Here is a 22,366-nt window from a genome sequence, read left to right as displayed (position 1 = left end):
CGAAGACACTTTTTACGGAAAAGGCCGATCTTTGGTAAAGATCGCCGAAGACACTTTTTACGGAAAAGGCCGATCTTTGGTAAACATCGCCGAAGACACTTTTTACGGAAAAGGCCGATCTTTGGTAAAGATCGCCGAAGACACTTTTTACGGAAAAGGCCGATCTTTGGTAAAGATCGCCGAAGACACTTTTTACGGAAAAGGCCGATCTTTGGTAAAGATCGCCGAAGACACTTTTTACGGAAAAGGCCGATCTTTGTGGTAAAGATCGCCGAAGACACTTTTTACGGAAAAGGCCGATCTTTGGTAAAGATCGCCGAAGTCACTTTTTACGGAAAAGGCCGATCTATGGAAAAGATCGCCGAAGACACTTTTTACGGAAAAGGCCGATCTTTGGTAAAGATCGCCGAAGACACTTTTTACGGAAAAGGCCGATCTTTGGTAAATATCGCCGAAGACACTTTTTACGGAAAAGGCCGATCTTTGGTAAAGATCGCCGAAGACACTTTTTACGGAAAAGGCCGATCTTTGGTAAATATCGCCGAAGACACTTTTTACGGAAAAGGCCGATCTTTGGTAAATATCGCCGAAGACACTTTTTACGGAAAAGGCCGATCTTTGGTAAATATCGCCGAAGACACTTTTTACGGAAAAGGCCGATCTTTGTGGTAAAGATCGCCGAAGACACTTTTTACGGAAAAGGCCGATCTTTGGTAAAGATCGCCGTAGACACTTTTTACGGAAAAGGCCGATCTTTGTGGTAAAGATCGCCGAAGACACTTTTTACGGAAAAGGCCGATCTTTGTGGTAAAAATCGCCGAAGACACTTTTTACGGAAAAGGCCGATCTTTGGTAAAGATCGCCGGAGACACTTTTTACGGAAAAGGCCGATCTTTGGTAAAGATCGCCGTAGACATTTTTTTACGGAAAAGGCCGATCTTTGGTAAAGATCGCCGAAGACACTTTTTACGGAAAAGGCCGATCTTTGGTAAAGATCGCCAAAGACACTTTTTACGGAAAAGGCCGATCTTTGGTAAAGATCGCCGGAGACACTTTTTACGGAAATGAACGATCTTTGGTAAAGATCGTCGGAGACACTTTTTACGGAAAAGAACGATCTTTGGTAAAGATCGCCGGAGACACTTTTTACGGAAAAGAACGATCTTTGGTAAAGATCGCCGGAGACACTTTTTACGGAAAAGAACGATCTTTGGTAAAGATCGCCGGAGACACTTTTTTACGGAAAAGAACGATCTTTGGTAAAGATCGCCGAAGACACTTTTTACGGAAAAGGCCGATCTTTGGTAAAGATCGCCGAAGACACTTTTTACGGAAAACGCCGATCTTTGTAGTAAAAATCGCCGAAGACAATTTTTACGGAAAAGGCAGATCGTTGGTAAAGATCGCCGAAGACACTTTTTACCGAAAAGGCCGATCTATGGTAAAGATCGCCGAAGACACTTTTTACGGAAAAGGCCGATCTTTGGTAAAGATCGCCGAAGACATTTTTTACGGAAAAGGCCGATCTTTGGTAAAGATCGCCGAAGACACTTTTTACGGAAAAGGCCGATCTTTGGTAAAGATCGCCGAAGACACTTTTTACGGAAAAGGCCGATCTTTGGTAAAGATCGCCGAAGACACTTTTTAAGGAAAAGCCGATCTTTGGTAAAGATCGCCGAAGACACTTTTTACGGAAAAGGCCGATCTTTGGTAAAGATCGCCGAAGACACTTTTTACGGAAAAGGCCGATCTTTGTGGTAAAGATCGCCGAAGACACTTTTTACGGAAAAGGCCGATCTTTGGTAAATATCGCCGAAGACACTTTTTACGGAAAAGGCCGATCTTTGGTAAATATCGCCGAAGACACTTTTTACGGAAAAGGCCGATCTTTGGTAAAGATCGCTGAAGACACTTTTTACGGAAAAGGCCGATCTTTGGTAAAGATCGCTGAAGACACTTTTTACGGAAAAGGCCGATCTTTGGTAAAGATCGCCAAAGACACTTTTTACGGAAAAGGCCGATCTTTGGTAAAGATCGCCGAAGACACTTTTTACGGAAAAGGCCGATCTTTAGTAAAGATCGCCGAAGACACTTTTTACAGGAAAAGGCCGATCTTTGGTAAAGATCGCCGAAGACACTTTTTACGGAAAAGGCCGATCTTTGGTAAAGATCGCCGAAGACACTTTTTACGGAAAAGTCCGATCTTTGGTAAAGATCGCCGAAGACACTTTTTACGGAAAAGGCCGATCTTTGTGGTAAAGATCGCCGAAGACACTTTTTACGGAAAAGGCCGATCTTTGGTAAAGATCGCCGAAGTCACTTTTTACGGAAAAGGCCGATCTATGGAAAAGATCGCCGAAGACACTTTTTACGGAAAAGGCCGATCTTTGTGGTAAAGATCGCCGAAGACACTTTTTACGGAAAAGGCCGATCTTTGGTAAAGATCGCCGAAGTCACTTTTTACGGAAAAGCCCGATCTATGGAAAAGATCGCCGAAGACACTTTTTACGGAAAAGGCCGATCTTTGTGGTAAAAATGGCCGAAGACACTTTTTACGGAAAAGGCCGATCTTTGGTAAAGATCGCCGAAGACACTTTTTACGGAAAAGGCAGATCGTTGGTAAAGATCGCCTCAGACACTTTTTACGGAAAAGGCCTATCTTTGGTAAAGTTCGCCGAAGACACTTTTTACGGAAAAGGCCGATCATTGGTAAAGATCGCCGAAGACATCTTGGATCTTTTTTAAAACGGGGGCCACATTTTTCATTAACGAAACACTTTGAAACTTGGAACACTGGTAGAATGTGTCATATAAAACATCTTTTTCTCTTAGTCTTCTTAAAAAAAAGAAATCCATAAGTTATTCCATGTTAAAGTTGTATTTCTGTAATTTTAACCAATCACTGACGTCCATTCAGCCGATATACATTAAGTGCCGACTACATAAACAAACGATTCTGAAACAATTAACCCTAACCCTAATCCTAACCGTAGGGTTAGGGTTAAAGCAAATTTAAAATGAAAAAAGCAAATAAAACGAAGGTATGGAGATTAAATACGCTAAACATCGCTTAATCAGCCAAAGGAGTAAATGTAAACAATTGAATACTTGTCAGTGATTGGTTGAAATTATCGAAATAAGACAATTTTTTACATGAAATAAATTCGAATACAAAAATATTTTTCTGTTCTATAACACAAAATAGATAAGTATACGAAGTTTGAAAGTCTTTCCATACCAAAAACACTACGTAAAACATTAATGAAAAATGTGGCCCCCGTTTTAAAATAGATCCGACATTTTTTACGGTATAGGCCGATCCTTGGTAAAGATCGCCGAAGACACTTTTTACGGAAAAGGCCGATCTTTGGTAAAGATTGCCAAACACACTTTTTACGGAAAAGGCCGATCTTTGGTAATGATCGCCGAAGACACTTTTTTACGGAAAAGGCCGATCTTTGGTAAAGATCGCCGAAGACATTTTTTACGGAAAAGGCCGATCTTTGGTAAAGATCGTCGAAGACACTTTTTACGGAAAAGGCCGATCTTTGGTAAAGATCGCCGAAGACACTTTTTACGGAAAAGGCCGATCTTTGGTAAAGATCGCCGAAGACAATTTTTACGGAAAAGGCCGATCTTTGGTAAAGATCGCCGAAGACATCTTGGATCTTTTTTAAAACGTGGGCCACATTTTTCATTAACGAAACACTTTGAAACTTGGAACACTGGTAGAATGTGTCATATAAAACATCTTTTTCTCTTAGTCTTCTTTAAAAAAAAAGAAATCCATAAGTTATTCCATGTTAAAGTTGTCGTATTTCTGTAATTTCAACCAATCACTGACGTCCATTCAGTCGATATACATTAAGTGCCGACTACATAAACAAACGATTCTGAAACAATTAACCCTAACCAGGGTTAGGGTTAGGGTGAAAGCAAATTTAAAATTGAAAAAGCAAATAAAACGAAGGTATGGAGATTAAATACGCTTTACATCGATTAATCAGCCAAAGGAGTAAATATAAACAACTGAATACTTGTCAGTGATTGGTTGAAATTATCGAAATAAGACAATTTTTGACATGAAATAAATTCGAATACAAACATATTTTTCTGTTCTATAACACAAAATAGATAAGTATACGAAGTTTGAAAGTCTTTCCGTACCAAAAACATTACGTAAAACATTAATGAAAAATGTGGCCCCCGTTTTAAAATAGATCCGACATTTTTTACGGAAAAGGCCGATCTTTGGTAAAGATCACCGAAGACACTTTTTACGGAAAAGGCCGATCTTTGGTAAAGATCGGCGAAGACACTTTTTACGGAAAAGGCCGATCTTTGGTAAAGATCGCCGGAGACACTTTTTACGGAAAAGGTCGATCTTTGGTAAAGATCGCCGAAGACACTTTTTACGGAATAGGCCGATCTTCGGTAAAGATCGCCGAAGACACTTTTTACGGAAAAGGCCGATCTTTGGTAAATATCGCCGAAGACACTTTTTACGGAAAAGGCCGATCTTTGGTAAATATCGCCGAAGACACTTTTTACGGAAAAGGCAGATCTTCGGTAAAGATCGCCGAAGACACTTTTTACGGAAAAGGTCGATCTTTGGTAAAGATCGCCGAAGACACTTTTTACGGAAAAGGCCGATCTTCGGTAAAGATCGCCGAAGACACTTTTTACGGAAAACGCCGATCTTTGGTAAAGATCGACGAAGACACTTTTTTACGGAAAAGGCCGATCTTTGGTAAAGATCGCCGAAGACATTTTTTACGGAAAAGGGCGATCTTTGGTAAAGATCGCCGAAGACACTTTTTACGGAAAAGGCCGATCTTTGGTAAATATCGCCAAAGACACTTTTTACGGAAAAGGCCGATCTTTGGTAAAGATCGCCGGAGACACTTTTTACGGAAAAGGCCGATCTTTGGTAAAGATCGCTGAAGACACTTTTTACGGAAAAGGCCGATCTTTGGTAAAGATCGCCGAAGACACTTTTTACGGAAAAGGCCGATCTTTGGTAAAGATCGCCGAAGACACTTTTTACGGAAAAGGCCGATCTTTAGTAAAGATCGCCGAAGACACTTTTTACGGAAAAGGCCGATCTTTGGTAAAGATCGCCGAAGACACTTTTTACGGAAAAGGCCGATCTTTGGTAAACATCGCCGAAGACACTTTTTACGGAAAAGGCCGATCTTTGGTAAAGATCGCCGAAGACACTTTTTACGGAAAAGGCCGATCTTTGGTAAAGATCGCCGAAGACACTTTTTACGGAAAAGGCCGATCTTTGGTAAAGATCGCCGAAGACACTTTTTACGGAAAAGGCCGATCTTTGTGGTAAAGATCGCCGAAGACACTTTTTACGGAAAAGGCCGATCTTTGGTAAAGATCGCCGAAGTCACTTTTTACGGAAAAGGCCGATCTATGGAAAAGATCGCCGAAGACACTTTTTACGGAAAAGGCCGATCTTTGGTAAAGATCGCCGAAGACACTTTTTACGGAAAAGGCCGATCTTTGGTAAATATCGCCGAAGACACTTTTTACGGAAAAGGCCGATCTTTGGTAAAGATCGCCGAAGACACTTTTTACGGAAAAGGCCGATCTTTGGTAAATATCGCCGAAGACACTTTTTACGGAAAAGGCCGATCTTTGGTAAATATCGCCGAAGACACTTTTTACGGAAAAGGCCGATCTTTGGTAAATATCGCCGAAGACACTTTTTACGGAAAAGGCCGATCTTTGGTAAATATCGCCGAAGACACTTTTTACGGAAAAGGCCGATCTTTGTGGTAAAGATCGCCGAAGACACTTTTTACGGAAAAGGCCGATCTTTGGTAAAGATCGCCGTAGACACTTTTTACGGAAAAGGCCGATCTTTGTGGTAAAGATCGCCGAAGACACTTTTTACGGAAAAGGCCGATCTTTGTGGTAAAAATCGCCGAAGACACTTTTTACGGAAAAGGCCGATCTTTGGTAAAGATCGCCGGAGACACTTTTTACGGAAAAGGCCGATCTTTGGTAAAGATCGCCGTAGACATTTTTTTACGGAAAAGGCCGATCTTTGGTAAAGATCGCCGAAGACACTTTTTACGGAAAAGGCCGATCTTTGGTAAAGATCGCCAAAGACACTTTTTACGGAAAAGGCCGATCTTTGGTAAAGATCGCCGGAGACACTTTTTACGGAAATGAACGATCTTTGGTAAAGATCGTCGGAGACACTTTTTACGGAAAAGAACGATCTTTGGTAAAGATCGCCGGAGACACTTTTTACGGAAAAGAACGATCTTTGGTAAAGATCGCCGGAGACACTTTTTACGGAAAAGAACGATCTTTGGTAAAGATCGCCGGAGACACTTTTTTACGGAAAAGAACGATCTTTGGTAAAGATCGCCGAAGACACTTTTTACGGAAAAGGCCGATCTTTGGTAAAGATCGCCGAAGACACTTTTTACGGAAAACGCCGATCTTTGTAGTAAAAATCGCCGAAGACAATTTTTACGGAAAAGGCAGATCGTTGGTAAAGATCGCCGAAGACACTTTTTACCGAAAAGGCCGATCTATGGTAAAGATCGCCGAAGACACTTTTTACGGAAAAGGCCGATCTTTGGTAAAGATCGCCGAAGACATTTTTTACGGAAAAGGCCGATCTTTGGTAAAGATCGCCGAAGACACTTTTTACGGAAAAGGCCGATCTTTGGTAAAGATCGCCGAAGACACTTTTTACGGAAAAGGCCGATCTTTGGTAAAGATCGCCGAAGACACTTTTTAAGGAAAAGCCGATCTTTGGTAAAGATCGCCGAAGACACTTTTTACGGAAAAGGCCGATCTTTGGTAAAGATCGCCGAAGACACTTTTTACGGAAAAGGCCGATCTTTGTGGTAAAGATCGCCGAAGACACTTTTTACGGAAAAGGCCGATCTTTGGTAAATATCGCCGAAGACACTTTTTACGGAAAAGGCCGATCTTTGGTAAATATCGCCGAAGACACTTTTTACGGAAAAGGCCGATCTTTGGTAAAGATCGCTGAAGACACTTTTTACGGAAAAGGCCGATCTTTGGTAAAGATCGCTGAAGACACTTTTTACGGAAAAGGCCGATCTTTGGTAAAGATCGCCAAAGACACTTTTTACGGAAAAGGCCGATCTTTGGTAAAGATCGCCGAAGACACTTTTTACGGAAAAGGCCGATCTTTAGTAAAGATCGCCGAAGACACTTTTTACAGGAAAAGGCCGATCTTTGGTAAAGATCGCCGAAGACACTTTTTACGGAAAAGGCCGATCTTTGGTAAAGATCGCCGAAGACACTTTTTACGGAAAAGTCCGATCTTTGGTAAAGATCGCCGAAGACACTTTTTACGGAAAAGGCCGATCTTTGTGGTAAAGATCGCCGAAGACACTTTTTACGGAAAAGGCCGATCTTTGGTAAAGATCGCCGAAGTCACTTTTTACGGAAAAGGCCGATCTATGGAAAAGATCGCCGAAGACACTTTTTACGGAAAAGGCCGATCTTTGTGGTAAAGATCGCCGAAGACACTTTTTACGGAAAAGGCCGATCTTTGGTAAAGATCGCCGAAGTCACTTTTTACGGAAAAGCCCGATCTATGGAAAAGATCGCCGAAGACACTTTTTACGGAAAAGGCCGATCTTTGTGGTAAAAATGGCCGAAGACACTTTTTACGGAAAAGGCCGATCTTTGGTAAAGATCGCCGAAGACACTTTTTACGGAAAAGGCAGATCGTTGGTAAAGATCGCCGAAGACATCTTGGATCTTTTTTAAAACGGGGGCCACATTTTTCATTAACGAAACACTTTGAAACTTGGAACACTGGTAGAATGTGTCATATAAAACATCTTTTTCTCTTAGTCTTCTTAAAAAAAAGAAATCCATAAGTTATTCCATGTTAAAGTTGTATTTCTGTAATTTTAACCAATCACTGACGTCCATTCAGCCGATATACATTAAGTGCCGACTACATAAACAAACGATTCTGAAACAATTAACCCTAACCCTAATCCTAACCGTAGGGTTAGGGTTAAAGCAAATTTAAAATGAAAAAAGCAAATAAAACGAAGGTATGGAGATTAAATACGCTAAACATCGCTTAATCAGCCAAAGGAGTAAATGTAAACAATTGAATACTTGTCAGTGATTGGTTGAAATTATCGAAATAAGACAATTTTTTACATGAAATAAATTCGAATACAAAAATATTTTTCTGTTCTATAACACAAAATAGATAAGTATACGAAGTTTGAAAGTCTTTCCATACCAAAAACACTACGTAAAACATTAATGAAAAATGTGGCCCCCGTTTTAAAATAGATCCGACATTTTTTACGGTATAGGCCGATCCTTGGTAAAGATCGCCGAAGACACTTTTTACGGAAAAGGCCGATCTTTGGTAAAGATTGCCAAACACACTTTTTACGGAAAAGGCCGATCTTTGGTAATGATCGCCGAAGACACTTTTTTACGGAAAAGGCCGATCTTTGGTAAAGATCGCCGAAGACATTTTTTACGGAAAAGGCCGATCTTTGGTAAAGATCGTCGAAGACACTTTTTACGGAAAAGGCCGATCTTTGGTAAAGATCGCCGAAGACACTTTTTACGGAAAAGGCCGATCTTTGGTAAAGATCGCCGAAGACAATTTTTACGGAAAAGGCCGATCTTTGGTAAAGATCGCCGAAGACATCTTGGATCTTTTTTAAAACGTGGGCCACATTTTTCATTAACGAAACACTTTGAAACTTGGAACACTGGTAGAATGTGTCATATAAAACATCTTTTTCTCTTAGTCTTCTTTAAAAAAAAAGAAATCCATAAGTTATTCCATGTTAAAGTTGTCGTATTTCTGTAATTTCAACCAATCACTGACGTCCATTCAGTCGATATACATTAAGTGCCGACTACATAAACAAACGATTCTGAAACAATTAACCCTAACCAGGGTTAGGGTTAGGGTGAAAGCAAATTTAAAATTGAAAAAGCAAATAAAACGAAGGTATGGAGATTAAATACGCTTTACATCGATTAATCAGCCAAAGGAGTAAATATAAACAACTGAATACTTGTCAGTGATTGGTTGAAATTATCGAAATAAGACAATTTTTGACATGAAATAAATTCGAATACAAACATATTTTTCTGTTCTATAACACAAAATAGATAAGTATACGAAGTTTGAAAGTCTTTCCGTACCAAAAACATTACGTAAAACATTAATGAAAAATGTGGCCCCCGTTTTAAAATAGATCCGACATTTTTTACGGAAAAGGCCGATCTTTGGTAAAGATCACCGAAGACACTTTTTACGGAAAAGGCCGATCTTTGGTAAAGATCGGCGAAGACACTTTTTACGGAAAAGGCCGATCTTTGGTAAAGATCGCCGGAGACACTTTTTACGGAAAAGGTCGATCTTTGGTAAAGATCGCCGAAGACACTTTTTACGGAATAGGCCGATCTTCGGTAAAGATCGCCGAAGACACTTTCTACGGAAAAGGCCGATCTTTGGTAAATATCGCCGAAGACACTTTTTACGGAAAAGGCCGATCTTTGGTAAATATCGCCGAAGACACTTTTTACGGAAAAGGCCGATATTTGGTAAAGATCGCCGAAGACACTTTTTAAGGAAAAGGCCGATCTTTGGTAAAGATCGCCGAAGACACTTTTTAAGGAAAAGGCCGATCTTTGGTAAAGATCGCCGAAGACACTTTTTTACGGAAAAGGCCGATCTTTGGTAAAGATCGCCGAAGATATTTTTTACGGAAAAGGCCGATCTTTGGTAAAGATCGCCGAAGACACTTTTTACGGAAAAGGCCGATCTTTGGTAAAGATCGCCGAAGACACTTTTTACGGAAAAGGCCGATCTTTGTGGTAAAGATCGCCGAAGACACTTTTTACGGAAAAGGCCGATCTTTGGTAAAGATCGCCGAAGACACTTTTTAAGGAAAACGCCGATCTTTGGTAAAGATCGCCGGAGACACTTTTTACGGAAAAGGCCGATCTTTGGTAAAGATCGCCGAAGACATTTTTTACGGAAAAGGCCGATCTGTGGTAAAGATCGCCGAAGACATTTTTTACGGAAAAGGCCGATCTTTGGTAAAGATCGCCGAAGACACTTTTTACGGAAAAGGTCGATCTTTGGTAAAGATCGCCGAAGACACTTTTTACGGAAAAGGCCGATCTTCGGTAAAGATCGCCGAAGACACTTTTTACGGAAAAGGCCGATCTATGGAAAAGATCGCCGAAGACACTTTTTACGGAAAAGGCCGATCTTTGGTAAAGATCGCCGAAGACACTTTTTACGGAAAGGGCCGATCTTTGGTAAAGATCGCCGAAGACACTTTTTACGGAAAAGGCCGATCTTTGTGGTAAAAATCGCCGAAGACACTTTTTACGGAAAAGGCCGATCTTTGGCAAAGATCGCCGAAGACACTTTTTACGGAAAAGGCCGATCTTTGGTAAAGATCGCCGAAGACACTTTTTACGGAAAAGGCCGATCTTTGGTAAAGATCGCCGAAGACACTTTTTACGGAAAAGGCCGATCTTTGTGGTAAAAATCGCCGAAGACACTTTTTACGGAAAAGGCCGATCTTTGGCAAAGATCGCCGAAGACACTTTTTACGGAAAAGGCAGATCTTTGGTAAAGATCGCCGAAGACACTTTTTACGGAAAAGGCCGATCTTTGGTAAAGATCGCCGAAGACACTTTTTACGGAAAAGGCCGATCTTTGGTAAAGATCGCCGAAGACACTTTTTACGGAAAAGGCCGATCTTTGGTAAAGATCGCCGAAGACACTTTTTACGGAAAAGGCCGATCTTTGGTAAAGATCGCCGAAGACACTTTTTACGGAAAAGGCCGATCTTTGGTAAAGATCGCCGAAGACACTTTTTACGGAAAAGGCCGATCTTTGGTAAAGATCGCCGAAGACACTTTTTACGGAAAAGGCCGATCTTTGGTAAAGATCGCCGAAGACACTTTTTACGGAAAAGGCCGATCTTTGGTAAAGATCGCCGAAGACACTTTTTACGGAAAAGGCCGATCTTTGGTAAAGATCGCCGAAGACACTTTTTACGGAAAAGGCCGATCTTTGGTAAAGATCGCCGAAGACACTTTTTACGGAAAAGGCCGATCTTTGGTAAAGATCGCCGAAGACACTTTTTACGGAAAAGGCCGATCTTTGGTAAAGATCGCCGAAGACACTTTTTACGGAAAAGGCCGATCTTTGGTAAAGATCGCCGAAGACACTTTTTACGGAAAAGGCCGATCTTTGGTAAAGATCGCCGAAGACACTTTTTACGGAAAAGGCCGATCTTTGGTAAAGATCGCCGAAGACACTTTTTACGGAAAAGGCCGATCTTTGGTAAAGATCGCCGAAGACACTTTTTACGGAAAAGGCCGATCTTTGGTAAAGATCGCCGAAGACACTTTTTACGGAAAAGGCCGATCTTTGGTAAAGATCGCCGAAGACACTTTTTACGGAAAAGGCCGATCTTTGATAAAGATCGCCGAAGACACTTTTTACGGAAAAGGCCGATCTTTGGTAAAGATCGCCGAAGACACTTTTTACGGAAAAGGCCGATCTTTGGTAAAGATCGCCGAAGACACTTTTTACGGAAAAGGCCGATCTTTGGTAAAGATCGCCGAAGACACTTTTTACGGAAAAGGCCGATCTTTGGTAAAGATCGCCGAAGACACTTTTTACGGAAAAGGCCGACGTTTGGTAAATATCGCCGAAGACACTTTTTACGGAAAAGGCCGATCTTTGGTAAATATCGCCGAAGACACTTTTTACGGAAAAGGCCGATCTTTGGTAAATATCGCCGAAGACACTTTTTACGGAAAAGGCCGATCTTTGGTAAATATCGCCGAAGACACTTTTTACGGAAAAGGCCGATCTTTGGTAAATATCGCCGAAGACACTTTTTACGGAAAAGGCCGATCTTTGGTAAAGATCGCCGAAGACACTTTTTACGGAAAAGGCCGACACTTTTTACGGAAAAGGCCGATCTTTGGTAAAGATCGCCGGAGACACTTTTTACGGAAAAGGCCGATCTTTGGTAAAGATCGCCGGAGACACTTTTTACGGAAAAGGCCGATCTTTGGTAAAGATCGCCGGAGACACTTTTTACGGAAAAGGCCGATCTTTGGTAAAGATCGCCGGAGACACTTTTTACGGAAAAGGCCGATCTTTGGTAAAGATCGCCGGAGACACTTTTTACGGAAAAGGCCGATCTTTGGTAAAGATCGCCGGAGACACTTTTTACGGAAAAGGCCGATCTTTGGTAAAGATCGCCGGAGACACTTTTTACGGAAAAGGCCGATCTTTGGTAAAGATCGCCGAAGACATTTTTTACGGAAAAGGCCGATCTTTGGTAAAGATCGCCGAAGACATTTTTTACGGAAAAGGCCGATCTTTGGTAAAGATCGCCGAAGACATTTTTTACGGAAAAGGCCGATCTTTGGTAAAGATCGCCGAAGACATTTTTTACGGAAAAGGCAGATCTTCGGTAAAGATCGCCGAAGACACTTTTTACGGAAAAGGTCGATCTTTGGTAAAGATCGCCGAAGACACTTTTTACGGAAAAGGCCGATCTTCGGTAAAGATCGCCGAAGACACTTTTTACGGAAAACGCCGATCTTTGGTAAAGATCGACGAAGACACTTTTTTACGGAAAAGGCCGATCTTTGGTAAAGATCGCCGAAGACATTTTTTACGGAAAAGGGCGATCTTTGGTAAAGATCGCCGAAGACACTTTTTACGGAAAAGGCCGATCTTTGGTAAATATCGCCAAAGACACTTTTTACGGAAAAGGCCGATCTTTGGTAAAGATCGCCGGAGACACTTTTTACGGAAAAGGCCGATCTTTGGTAAAGATCGCTGAAGACACTTTTTACGGAAAAGGCCGATCTTTGGTAAAGATCGCCGAAGACACTTTTTACGGAAAAGGCCGATCTTTGGTAAAGATCGCCGAAGACACTTTTTACGGAAAAGGCCGATCTTTAGTAAAGATCGCCGAAGACACTTTTTACGGAAAAGGCCGATCTTTGGTAAAGATCGCCGAAGACACTTTTTACGGAAAAGGCCGATCTTTGGTAAACATCGCCGAAGACACTTTTTACGGAAAAGGCCGATCTTTGGTAAAGATCGCCGAAGACACTTTTTACGGAAAAGGCCGATCTTTGGTAAAGATCGCCGAAGACACTTTTTACGGAAAAGGCCGATCTTTGGTAAAGATCGCCGAAGACACTTTTTACGGAAAAGGCCGATCTTTGGTAAAGATCGCCGAAGACACTTTTTACGGAAAAGGCCGATCTTTGTGGTAAAGATCGCCGAAGACACTTTTTACGGAAAAGGCCGATCTTTGGTAAAGATCGCCGAAGTCACTTTTTACGGAAAAGGCCGATCTATGGAAAAGATCGCCGAAGACACTTTTTACGGAAAAGGCCGATCTTTGGTAAAGATCGCCGAAGACACTTTTTACGGAAAAGGCCGATCTTTGGTAAATATCGCCGAAGACACTTTTTACGGAAAAGGCCGATCTTTGGTAAAGATCGCCGAAGACACTTTTTACGGAAAAGGCCGATCTTTGGTAAATATCGCCGAAGACACTTTTTACGGAAAAGGCCGATCTTTGGTAAATATCGCCGAAGACACTTTTTACGGAAAAGGCCGATCTTTGGTAAATATCGCCGAAGACACTTTTTACGGAAAAGGCCGATCTTTGGTAAATATCGCCGAAGACACTTTTTACGGAAAAGGCCGATCTTTGTGGTAAAGATCGCCGAAGACACTTTTTACGGAAAAGGCCGATCTTTGGTAAAGATCGCCGTAGACACTTTTTACGGAAAAGGCCGATCTTTGTGGTAAAGATCGCCGAAGACACTTTTTACGGAAAAGGCCGATCTTTGTGGTAAAAATCGCCGAAGACACTTTTTACGGAAAAGGCCGATCTTTGGTAAAGATCGCCGGAGACACTTTTTACGGAAAAGGCCGATCTTTGGTAAAGATCGCCGTAGACATTTTTTTACGGAAAAGGCCGATCTTTGGTAAAGATCGCCGAAGACACTTTTTACGGAAAAGGCCGATCTTTGGTAAAGATCGCCAAAGACACTTTTTACGGAAAAGGCCGATCTTTGGTAAAGATCGCCGGAGACACTTTTTACGGAAATGAACGATCTTTGGTAAAGATCGTCGGAGACACTTTTTACGGAAAAGAACGATCTTTGGTAAAGATCGCCGGAGACACTTTTTACGGAAAAGAACGATCTTTGGTAAAGATCGCCGGAGACACTTTTTACGGAAAAGAACGATCTTTGGTAAAGATCGCCGGAGACACTTTTTTACGGAAAAGAACGATCTTTGGTAAAGATCGCCGAAGACACTTTTTACGGAAAAGGCCGATCTTTGGTAAAGATCGCCGAAGACACTTTTTACGGAAAACGCCGATCTTTGTAGTAAAAATCGCCGAAGACAATTTTTACGGAAAAGGCAGATCGTTGGTAAAGATCGCCGAAGACACTTTTTACCGAAAAGGCCGATCTATGGTAAAGATCGCCGAAGACACTTTTTACGGAAAAGGCCGATCTTTGGTAAAGATCGCCGAAGACATTTTTTACGGAAAAGGCCGATCTTTGGTAAAGATCGCCGAAGACACTTTTTACGGAAAAGGCCGATCTTTGGTAAAGATCGCCGAAGACACTTTTTACGGAAAAGGCCGATCTTTGGTAAAGATCGCCGAAGACACTTTTTAAGGAAAAGCCGATCTTTGGTAAAGATCGCCGAAGACACTTTTTACGGAAAAGGCCGATCTTTGGTAAAGATCGCCGAAGACACTTTTTACGGAAAAGGCCGATCTTTGTGGTAAAGATCGCCGAAGACACTTTTTACGGAAAAGGCCGATCTTTGGTAAATATCGCCGAAGACACTTTTTACGGAAAAGGCCGATCTTTGGTAAATATCGCCGAAGACACTTTTTACGGAAAAGGCCGATCTTTGGTAAAGATCGCTGAAGACACTTTTTACGGAAAAGGCCGATCTTTGGTAAAGATCGCTGAAGACACTTTTTACGGAAAAGGCCGATCTTTGGTAAAGATCGCCAAAGACACTTTTTACGGAAAAGGCCGATCTTTGGTAAAGATCGCCGAAGACACTTTTTACGGAAAAGGCCGATCTTTAGTAAAGATCGCCGAAGACACTTTTTACAGGAAAAGGCCGATCTTTGGTAAAGATCGCCGAAGACACTTTTTACGGAAAAGGCCGATCTTTGGTAAAGATCGCCGAAGACACTTTTTACGGAAAAGTCCGATCTTTGGTAAAGATCGCCGAAGACACTTTTTACGGAAAAGGCCGATCTTTGTGGTAAAGATCGCCGAAGACACTTTTTACGGAAAAGGCCGATCTTTGGTAAAGATCGCCGAAGTCACTTTTTACGGAAAAGGCCGATCTATGGAAAAGATCGCCGAAGACACTTTTTACGGAAAAGGCCGATCTTTGTGGTAAAGATCGCCGAAGACACTTTTTACGGAAAAGGCCGATCTTTGGTAAAGATCGCCGAAGTCACTTTTTACGGAAAAGCCCGATCTATGGAAAAGATCGCCGAAGACACTTTTTACGGAAAAGGCCGATCTTTGTGGTAAAAATGGCCGAAGACACTTTTTACGGAAAAGGCCGATCTTTGGTAAAGATCGCCGAAGACACTTTTTACGGAAAAGGCAGATCGTTGGTAAAGATCGCCTCAGACACTTTTTACGGAAAAGGCCTATCTTTGGTAAAGTTCGCCGAAGACACTTTTTACGGAAAAGGCCGATCATTGGTAAAGATCGCCGAAGACATCTTGGATCTTTTTTAAAACGGGGGCCACATTTTTCATTAACGAAACACTTTGAAACTTGGAACACTGGTAGAATGTGTCATATAAAACATCTTTTTCTCTTAGTCTTCTTAAAAAAAAGAAATCCATAAGTTATTCCATGTTAAAGTTGTATTTCTGTAATTTTAACCAATCACTGACGTCCATTCAGCCGATATACATTAAGTGCCGACTACATAAACAAACGATTCTGAAACAATTAACCCTAACCCTAAGGTTAGGGTTAGGGTTAAAGCAAATTTAAAATGAAAAAAGCAAATAAAACGAAGGTATGGAGATTAAATACGCTTTACATCGCTTAATCAGCCAAAGGAGTAAATGTAAACAACTGAATACTTGTCAGTGATTGGTTGAAATTATCGAAATAAAACAATTTTTTACATGAAATAAATTCGAATACAAAAATATTTTTCTGTTCTATAACACAAAATAGATAAGTATACGAAGTTTGAAAGTCTTTCCGTACCAAAAACACTACGTAAAACATTAATGAAAAATGTGGTCCCCGTTTTAAAATAGATCCGACATTTTTTACGGAAAAGGCCGATCTTTGGTAAAGATCGCCGAAGACACTTGTTACGGAAAAGGCCGATGTATGGTAATGATCGCCGAAGACACTTTTTACGGAAAAGGCCGATCTTTGGTAAAGATCGCCGAAGACACTTTTTACGGAAAAGGCCGATCTTTGGTAAAGATCGCCGAAGACACTTTTTACGGAAAAGGCCGATCTTTGTGGTAAAGATCGCCGAAGACACTTTTTACGGAAAAGGCCGATCTTTGGTAAAGATCGCCGAAGACACTTTTTACGGAAAAGGCCGATCTTTGGTAAAGATCGCCGAAGACACTTTTTACGGAAAAGGCCGATCTTTGGTAAAGATCGCCGAAGACATCTTGGATCTTTTTTAAAACGGGGGCCACATTTTTCATTAATGAAACACTTTGAAACTTGGAACACTGGTAGAATGTGTCATATAAAACATCTTTTTCTCTTAGTCTTCTTAAAAAAAAGAAATCCATAAGTTATTCCATGTTAAAGTTGTATTTCTGTAATTTCAACCAATCACTGACGTCCATACAGCCGATACACATTACGTGCCGACTACATAAACAAACGATTCTGAAATAATTAACCCTAATCCTAACCCTAACCGTAGGGTTAGGGTTAGGGTTAAAGCAAATTTAAAATGAAAAAAGCAAATAAAACGAAGGTATGGAGATTAAAAACGCTTTACATCTCTTAATCAGCCAAAGGAGTAAATATAAACAACTGAATACTTGTCAGTGATTGGTTGAAATTATCGAAATAAGACAATTTATTACATGAAATAAATTCGAATACAAAAATATTTTTCTGTTCTATTACACAAAATAGATAAGTATACGAAGTTTGAAAGTCTTTCCGTACCAAAAACACTACGTAAAACATTAATGAAAAATGTGGTCCCCGTTTTAAAATAGATCCGACATTTTTTACGGAAAAGCCGATCTTTGGTAAAGATCGCCGAAGACACTTTTTTACGGAAAAGGCCGATCTTTGGTAAAAATCGCCGAAGACATTTTTTACGGAAAAGGCCGATCTTTGGTAAAGATCGCCGAAGACACTTTTTACGGAAAAGGCCGATCTTCGGTAAAGATCGCCGAAGACACTTTTTACGGAAAAGGCCGATCTGCCGAAGTAGACTTTGATTTTCATCCTTTCGAGGTCGATTCAATAACTACAAGTTACGCACTGAGGTCGATGGAATCGACTTAATCCCCTCCCCCAGCTTCTAGTGAATCAACAAATACATATACAGGCATAGCTGTGTGGTAAGTAGCTTGCTTACCAGCCACATAGTTCCGGGTTCAGTCCCACTGCGTGGCACCTTGGGCAAGTGTCTTCTACTATAGCCTCGGGCGGACCAAAGCTCTGTGAGTGGATTTGGTAGACGGAAACTGAAGCACGTCGTATATATATAATGTGTGTGTGTGGGTGTGTGTGTGGGTGTGTGTGTGTGTGTGTGTGTGTGTGTGTGTGTGTGTGTGTGTGTGTGTGTGTGTGTGTTTTGCGTGGCTGTGCGTGTCCCAACACCCACCATTGCTTGACAACCGATGCTGGTGCGTTTACGTCCCCCGTAAATTAGCGGTTTGGCAAAACCGACCGATAGAATAAATACTAGGCTTACAAAGAATAAGTCCTGGGGTCGACTTGTTCGACGAAAGGCGGTGCTCCAGCATGGCCACAGTCAAATGACTGAAACAATAAATGAGTAAAAAAGAGAAATTCCTCATCATATCGCGGTTCACCTAACACGGTTTATTATTTAAGCTTACGCCGATTCCTCTGTGGCGTTGTTAGGCATTTATAATAAAATAAATATATACAAATTATAAAAATTAAAATAATAAATATACAGTACAGTACTGTTTCTACTTCGCGGATTTTCACCTATCGCGGGGGGTGGGAGTGGAACGTACCAACCGCGATAGTCGAGGGAGTGAGAGACAGAGAGAGAGGGGGAAGAGAGAGGGGGAAGAGAGAGGGAGAGAGAAACCTTGTCTTGATATAGCAAGATCGTAGTAAATGAGCTTCATTCATTTCTACAATTCTCTGAAAATCATGTCTGGATTGCTTGGAGACAGGTAAGGGTTGGCGACATCCAGTCATACAAAATCTCGCTAAATGAATTTTGTCTGACCCATGCCAACAAGGAAAAGAGGACGTTAAAACAGTGATGCTTTTATTTTAATTCATGTTCATAAAGAGAAAGGTTCTCCCACACACAAAAAAAAATCTACACACCGTTCCAGCCATGCTTACACCATCTGACCATCTGTTTGTATACCTAGAACTACATTGTCCAATTCGTTTTGAAAGACGATAGGGTTGTTATTATTTGAAATATATATATATATATAGCTGCTATTTTTAGCAGGTCGATAGTTTGTGTAGAGGCAACTTCGTTGGTCCGTGTGAACATGTTGATTTGAACAAAAAGTAAATAAATAAATAAAAACTTAATTTCTACGCAGTCGCTCGACCAGTAGAAATAGCAGTCGAACCCCTTAAACAAACCATACCCATCTTAAAAGGAACACTGTCTGGCATGTTTTTTTGGTCGGCATACTTACAGAGGTACACCCAACCGATTTCGTTTCCCCAATTCTTTAAAAAATTATGGAGACCTTGGGCTACTATAGCCTCGGGCCGACCAAAGCCTTGTGAGTGAATTTGGTAGACGGAAACTGAAAGAAGCCCGTTGTATATATATATACATATGTATATATATATATGTGTGCTTATGTTCGTCCCCCCCCCACCATCGCTTGACAACCGATGGTGATGTGTTTACGTCCCCGTAACTTAGCGGTTCGGCAAAAGAGTCTGATAGAATAAGTACTAGGCTTCCAAAGAATAAGTCCTGGGGTCGATTTGCTCGACTAAAGGCGGTGTTCCAGCATGGCCACAGTCAAATGACTGAAACAAGTAAAAGAGTAAACGGGTACATGTGTCAGTATATGTTGTGTGAGCGCCCAGCAATTTTTTTTTTTTTTTTTTTTTCAATATTAAAGTCTGATGTAATCGGAATCTACATCAGCTAAAGGATCGTTGAAGAAGATCTCATTACGAAATACCAATTTTTCTGAAAGTTACGGGGCGGCGGATAAAATGGGGCGCAGTTGTGTAGGTATGCCAACTACTTTCCTTGTCGTTCCTTCCATAGTACGTCAACCCTCTCTGTCTATGTTTGTCCTGTGGCGTTCAACTTGCAGAAGTCTTTCAAAGAGAATATTAACCGTGCTGACCAGTCTCGAAGGGCTTGTGAAAAACATGAACACAAACTCTTCCTCTTTAACCGACGAATAAACCTCAACGTAAACGTTTGACTTGCTAGAGATGGCAGCCAAATCTCATTCAACTTACACTCACAAACCGTAAACAAGGAAAATAAATGTTTAATTACGTAGTCATGAACATCCTTAAGAAGACGATATATTCGTAACTGAAATGGCTCTGGTCATTATAAGGGTCAGCTGAGGTTTAAAAGGTGAAAGAACTTCAAACAAGGATATATATTTTGCTCCATACTTTAGAAAATAAATACGTTAAATAGTTAAGAAGACCAATCTTTGAGAAATTAGCTACACGTGTTATTTATTTCGTGACATCCAGGTGAGACATGTACTTCACCGAAATAACACCAAAAGTTGATTAGGCTTCCTTATTTGCTACAACAGGCCCTTAAAATGGTTATTACCTATTTCAGTTGTCGAATATATGTTGTTGTTTTCTTTTTTACTTTATATCTTTTATTGGTTTCACTCATTTGGTTGCGGCCACACTACAGCTACGTCCAAAGCGGTTTAGTTGTATAAATCGACCACAGTACGTTTTTTTTTTTTTAATTATTATTATTCTGGTACTTAGTCTATCAACTATTTTGCAGAACCGCTAAGTTTGGGGAGACATAAACAAAGCAGCACTGGTTTTTCGTCAGCTCGGAGCTGCTGTAGAAAATACTTGCCCAATGTGTCACACAGTGGGGCTGAACCCAGAGCCATGTGTTTGGGAAGCAAACTGCTTACCACATAGCCACACCTGTGTCATTTTTAGGGGTTTGGTGGACGACATCATTCACCCTTACAACCTACCCTCATGGCACATAGATAAAGAGGCTAGGCTGGAAAAGAGAGTAACTGACATCGTCTCTGCATACCGACACCCTGGATATCAATACCGAAGGATCGCCGCGATGGAATTATAGGAAAACAAAATCCAAAATATTAGTATGAAAGAATTAACTGAGATTTTCAACGTAAATATTATTAAAAACGGTCGTCTATAAGTTTAGAACTTTACTTTCCCTTTTGCCACATGTCAGACACCAATTTTCTCCGACCGGTGGGTCTGTTTCCTCTTGTAATTATTGTTTTTCAATAATGTTGTCGGGTCGAAACGTTTAATGTGCCCAACCAAAAAATTTGATTTTTTTCCCCCCTTATATAAGAAAATATAATAAATTTTATTCAACCAGAATTGAAAAGTCAAGAAGAACGAAAATGTATATAAAATGAAATAAAACATCTTTTTTATAGAGCAACAGGAGAAGAGTTTATACTTTTAGTAAACAAAATAGTCTAAACTGATTAGTAAACAAAATAGACGAAGTAATTTTATAATACAAAAGTACAATATTAGAAAAAATATTTATAGAAAAAATATTGGCTTGAATTTACCTCGGTTAAAAAGCTGTCCTCTTGACATTTTAAAACCATTTTAAAATATATATATAATTGTATATCCTCAACGTTAAACGATATTGTATTCTAGAGTACGTGCAATTAGACGGGGAAAAACACCGGGTACAATAATTCCTAACATCCGGTCCGGTTTCGTTACAATTTTACCTATGCGGAAGGTTAATATAAAGCTAATTTCTCACCTTACGAGAATTAGAATTATTAATCAATTATGAAAAATACAATATATATATTTTTGCTTTATGTATTTTGAACGATATATTACAAAAGAAATTATAAAAATATATCAAAAATAAATATTATGGAGATGTAAACAATTTTTAAAAATTAGGTGAAAATGTTTAAAATGCTGAAAAATTCGAAAGGAAACTGAAATATTCATCTTTTGGGTAATAAATTTCAATTATTCTGATTCAAACGATTTTATTTTCATTTCAGAATTTTATAAAACTGCGTTCAAGCACAGTTACGTTTTCCTTGTTTGACTGCATTTCCATCACTTAGCAACAATGTCAACTATTCGATTCTATCTGTACCACTTGGATAATGTGAACAAAATTTAGACAGACCTTCTTTCTTACAAAATAAACTGATACAAACTATCTTTTTTTTTATTATAGAAGTATTTAAAATTGATAATCAAAATAGAATATTATCAATACTTGCATTCAAAAAAAAAAATCGGAAGTATTTAAAAAATTCTATTCAACATTTTTACTTTGGTTTTCTAATCTTAATGTTTACCAAAATTAAAATTACATTTTACATACACTGATTTTAATTATGGTGTTGCAGTGAAGCCAGGAATCGAAACCTTACTGCTTTAGTGACTAGTGTCAGACCCCCACTTAGGATCTGGTGACTTGCTGTGAATATCAACCAATCAGCTTGCAGAAATATCCCCCCATATTAGAGAATATTCTATCTTGTTCCAGAGTTTCCCACGTTAAAAGGTTTTATAAGTAACAACATGGGCAAGCAGAGAAGAAAATCACAGACAGCAAGCCCTTTATATAGACAAGTTTCTTTGGTTGCAGTTCAAACTCGGGCTAAAGAAAACAGGGTATTTTTCCACCTGTCACGCGAAGCCTTATATATATATTTGTGTGCACAGTCTGTGACAGACCATGTCTGTCCTTGGCTGGCCTCAAATCTCACCTGCGAACACATGGAAAACAAACCTCATCCAGCTATTCTGATTATATGTCTGTGCACACGTTTGAATGTGGTGTGTGCCAGAGAGTTTGCAAATC

The 22,366-nt window shown here is 40.3% G+C and overlaps 1 protein-coding gene across 5 annotated transcripts in view; it reads right to left on the bottom strand.

Annotated features, from left to right (window-relative positions):
- Nucleotides 1-21,248, bottom strand: part of LOC106884137 (alanyl-tRNA editing protein Aarsd1) — a 426,316-nt gene extending 405,068 nt beyond the window's left edge. The window contains exon 1 of one of the 5 annotated variants that reach the window (XM_089364768.1): nucleotides 21,090-21,248. In XM_089364768.1, coding sequence (XP_089220894.1) covers nucleotides 21,090-21,128 — 39 coding nt within the window. In that variant the 5' untranslated portion in view covers nucleotides 21,129-21,248. The remainder of the gene's footprint in view (nucleotides 1-21,089) is intronic. The other 4 variants (XM_089364772.1, XM_089364771.1, XM_089364773.1 and 1 more) reach the window with 4 other exon arrangements.
- Between the last annotated feature and the right edge of the window lie 1,118 nt (nucleotides 21,249-22,366).

This window comes from Octopus bimaculoides, chromosome 16 (assembly GCF_046866305.1).
Source record: "Octopus bimaculoides isolate indiv1 chromosome 16, ASM4686630v1, whole genome shotgun sequence".
Classification (NCBI taxonomy): Eukaryota; Metazoa; Mollusca; class Cephalopoda; order Octopoda; family Octopodidae; genus Octopus; species Octopus bimaculoides.
Note: the sequence above shows the minus strand (reverse complement) of the source record. Positions and strands in the feature narration are given on the sequence as shown.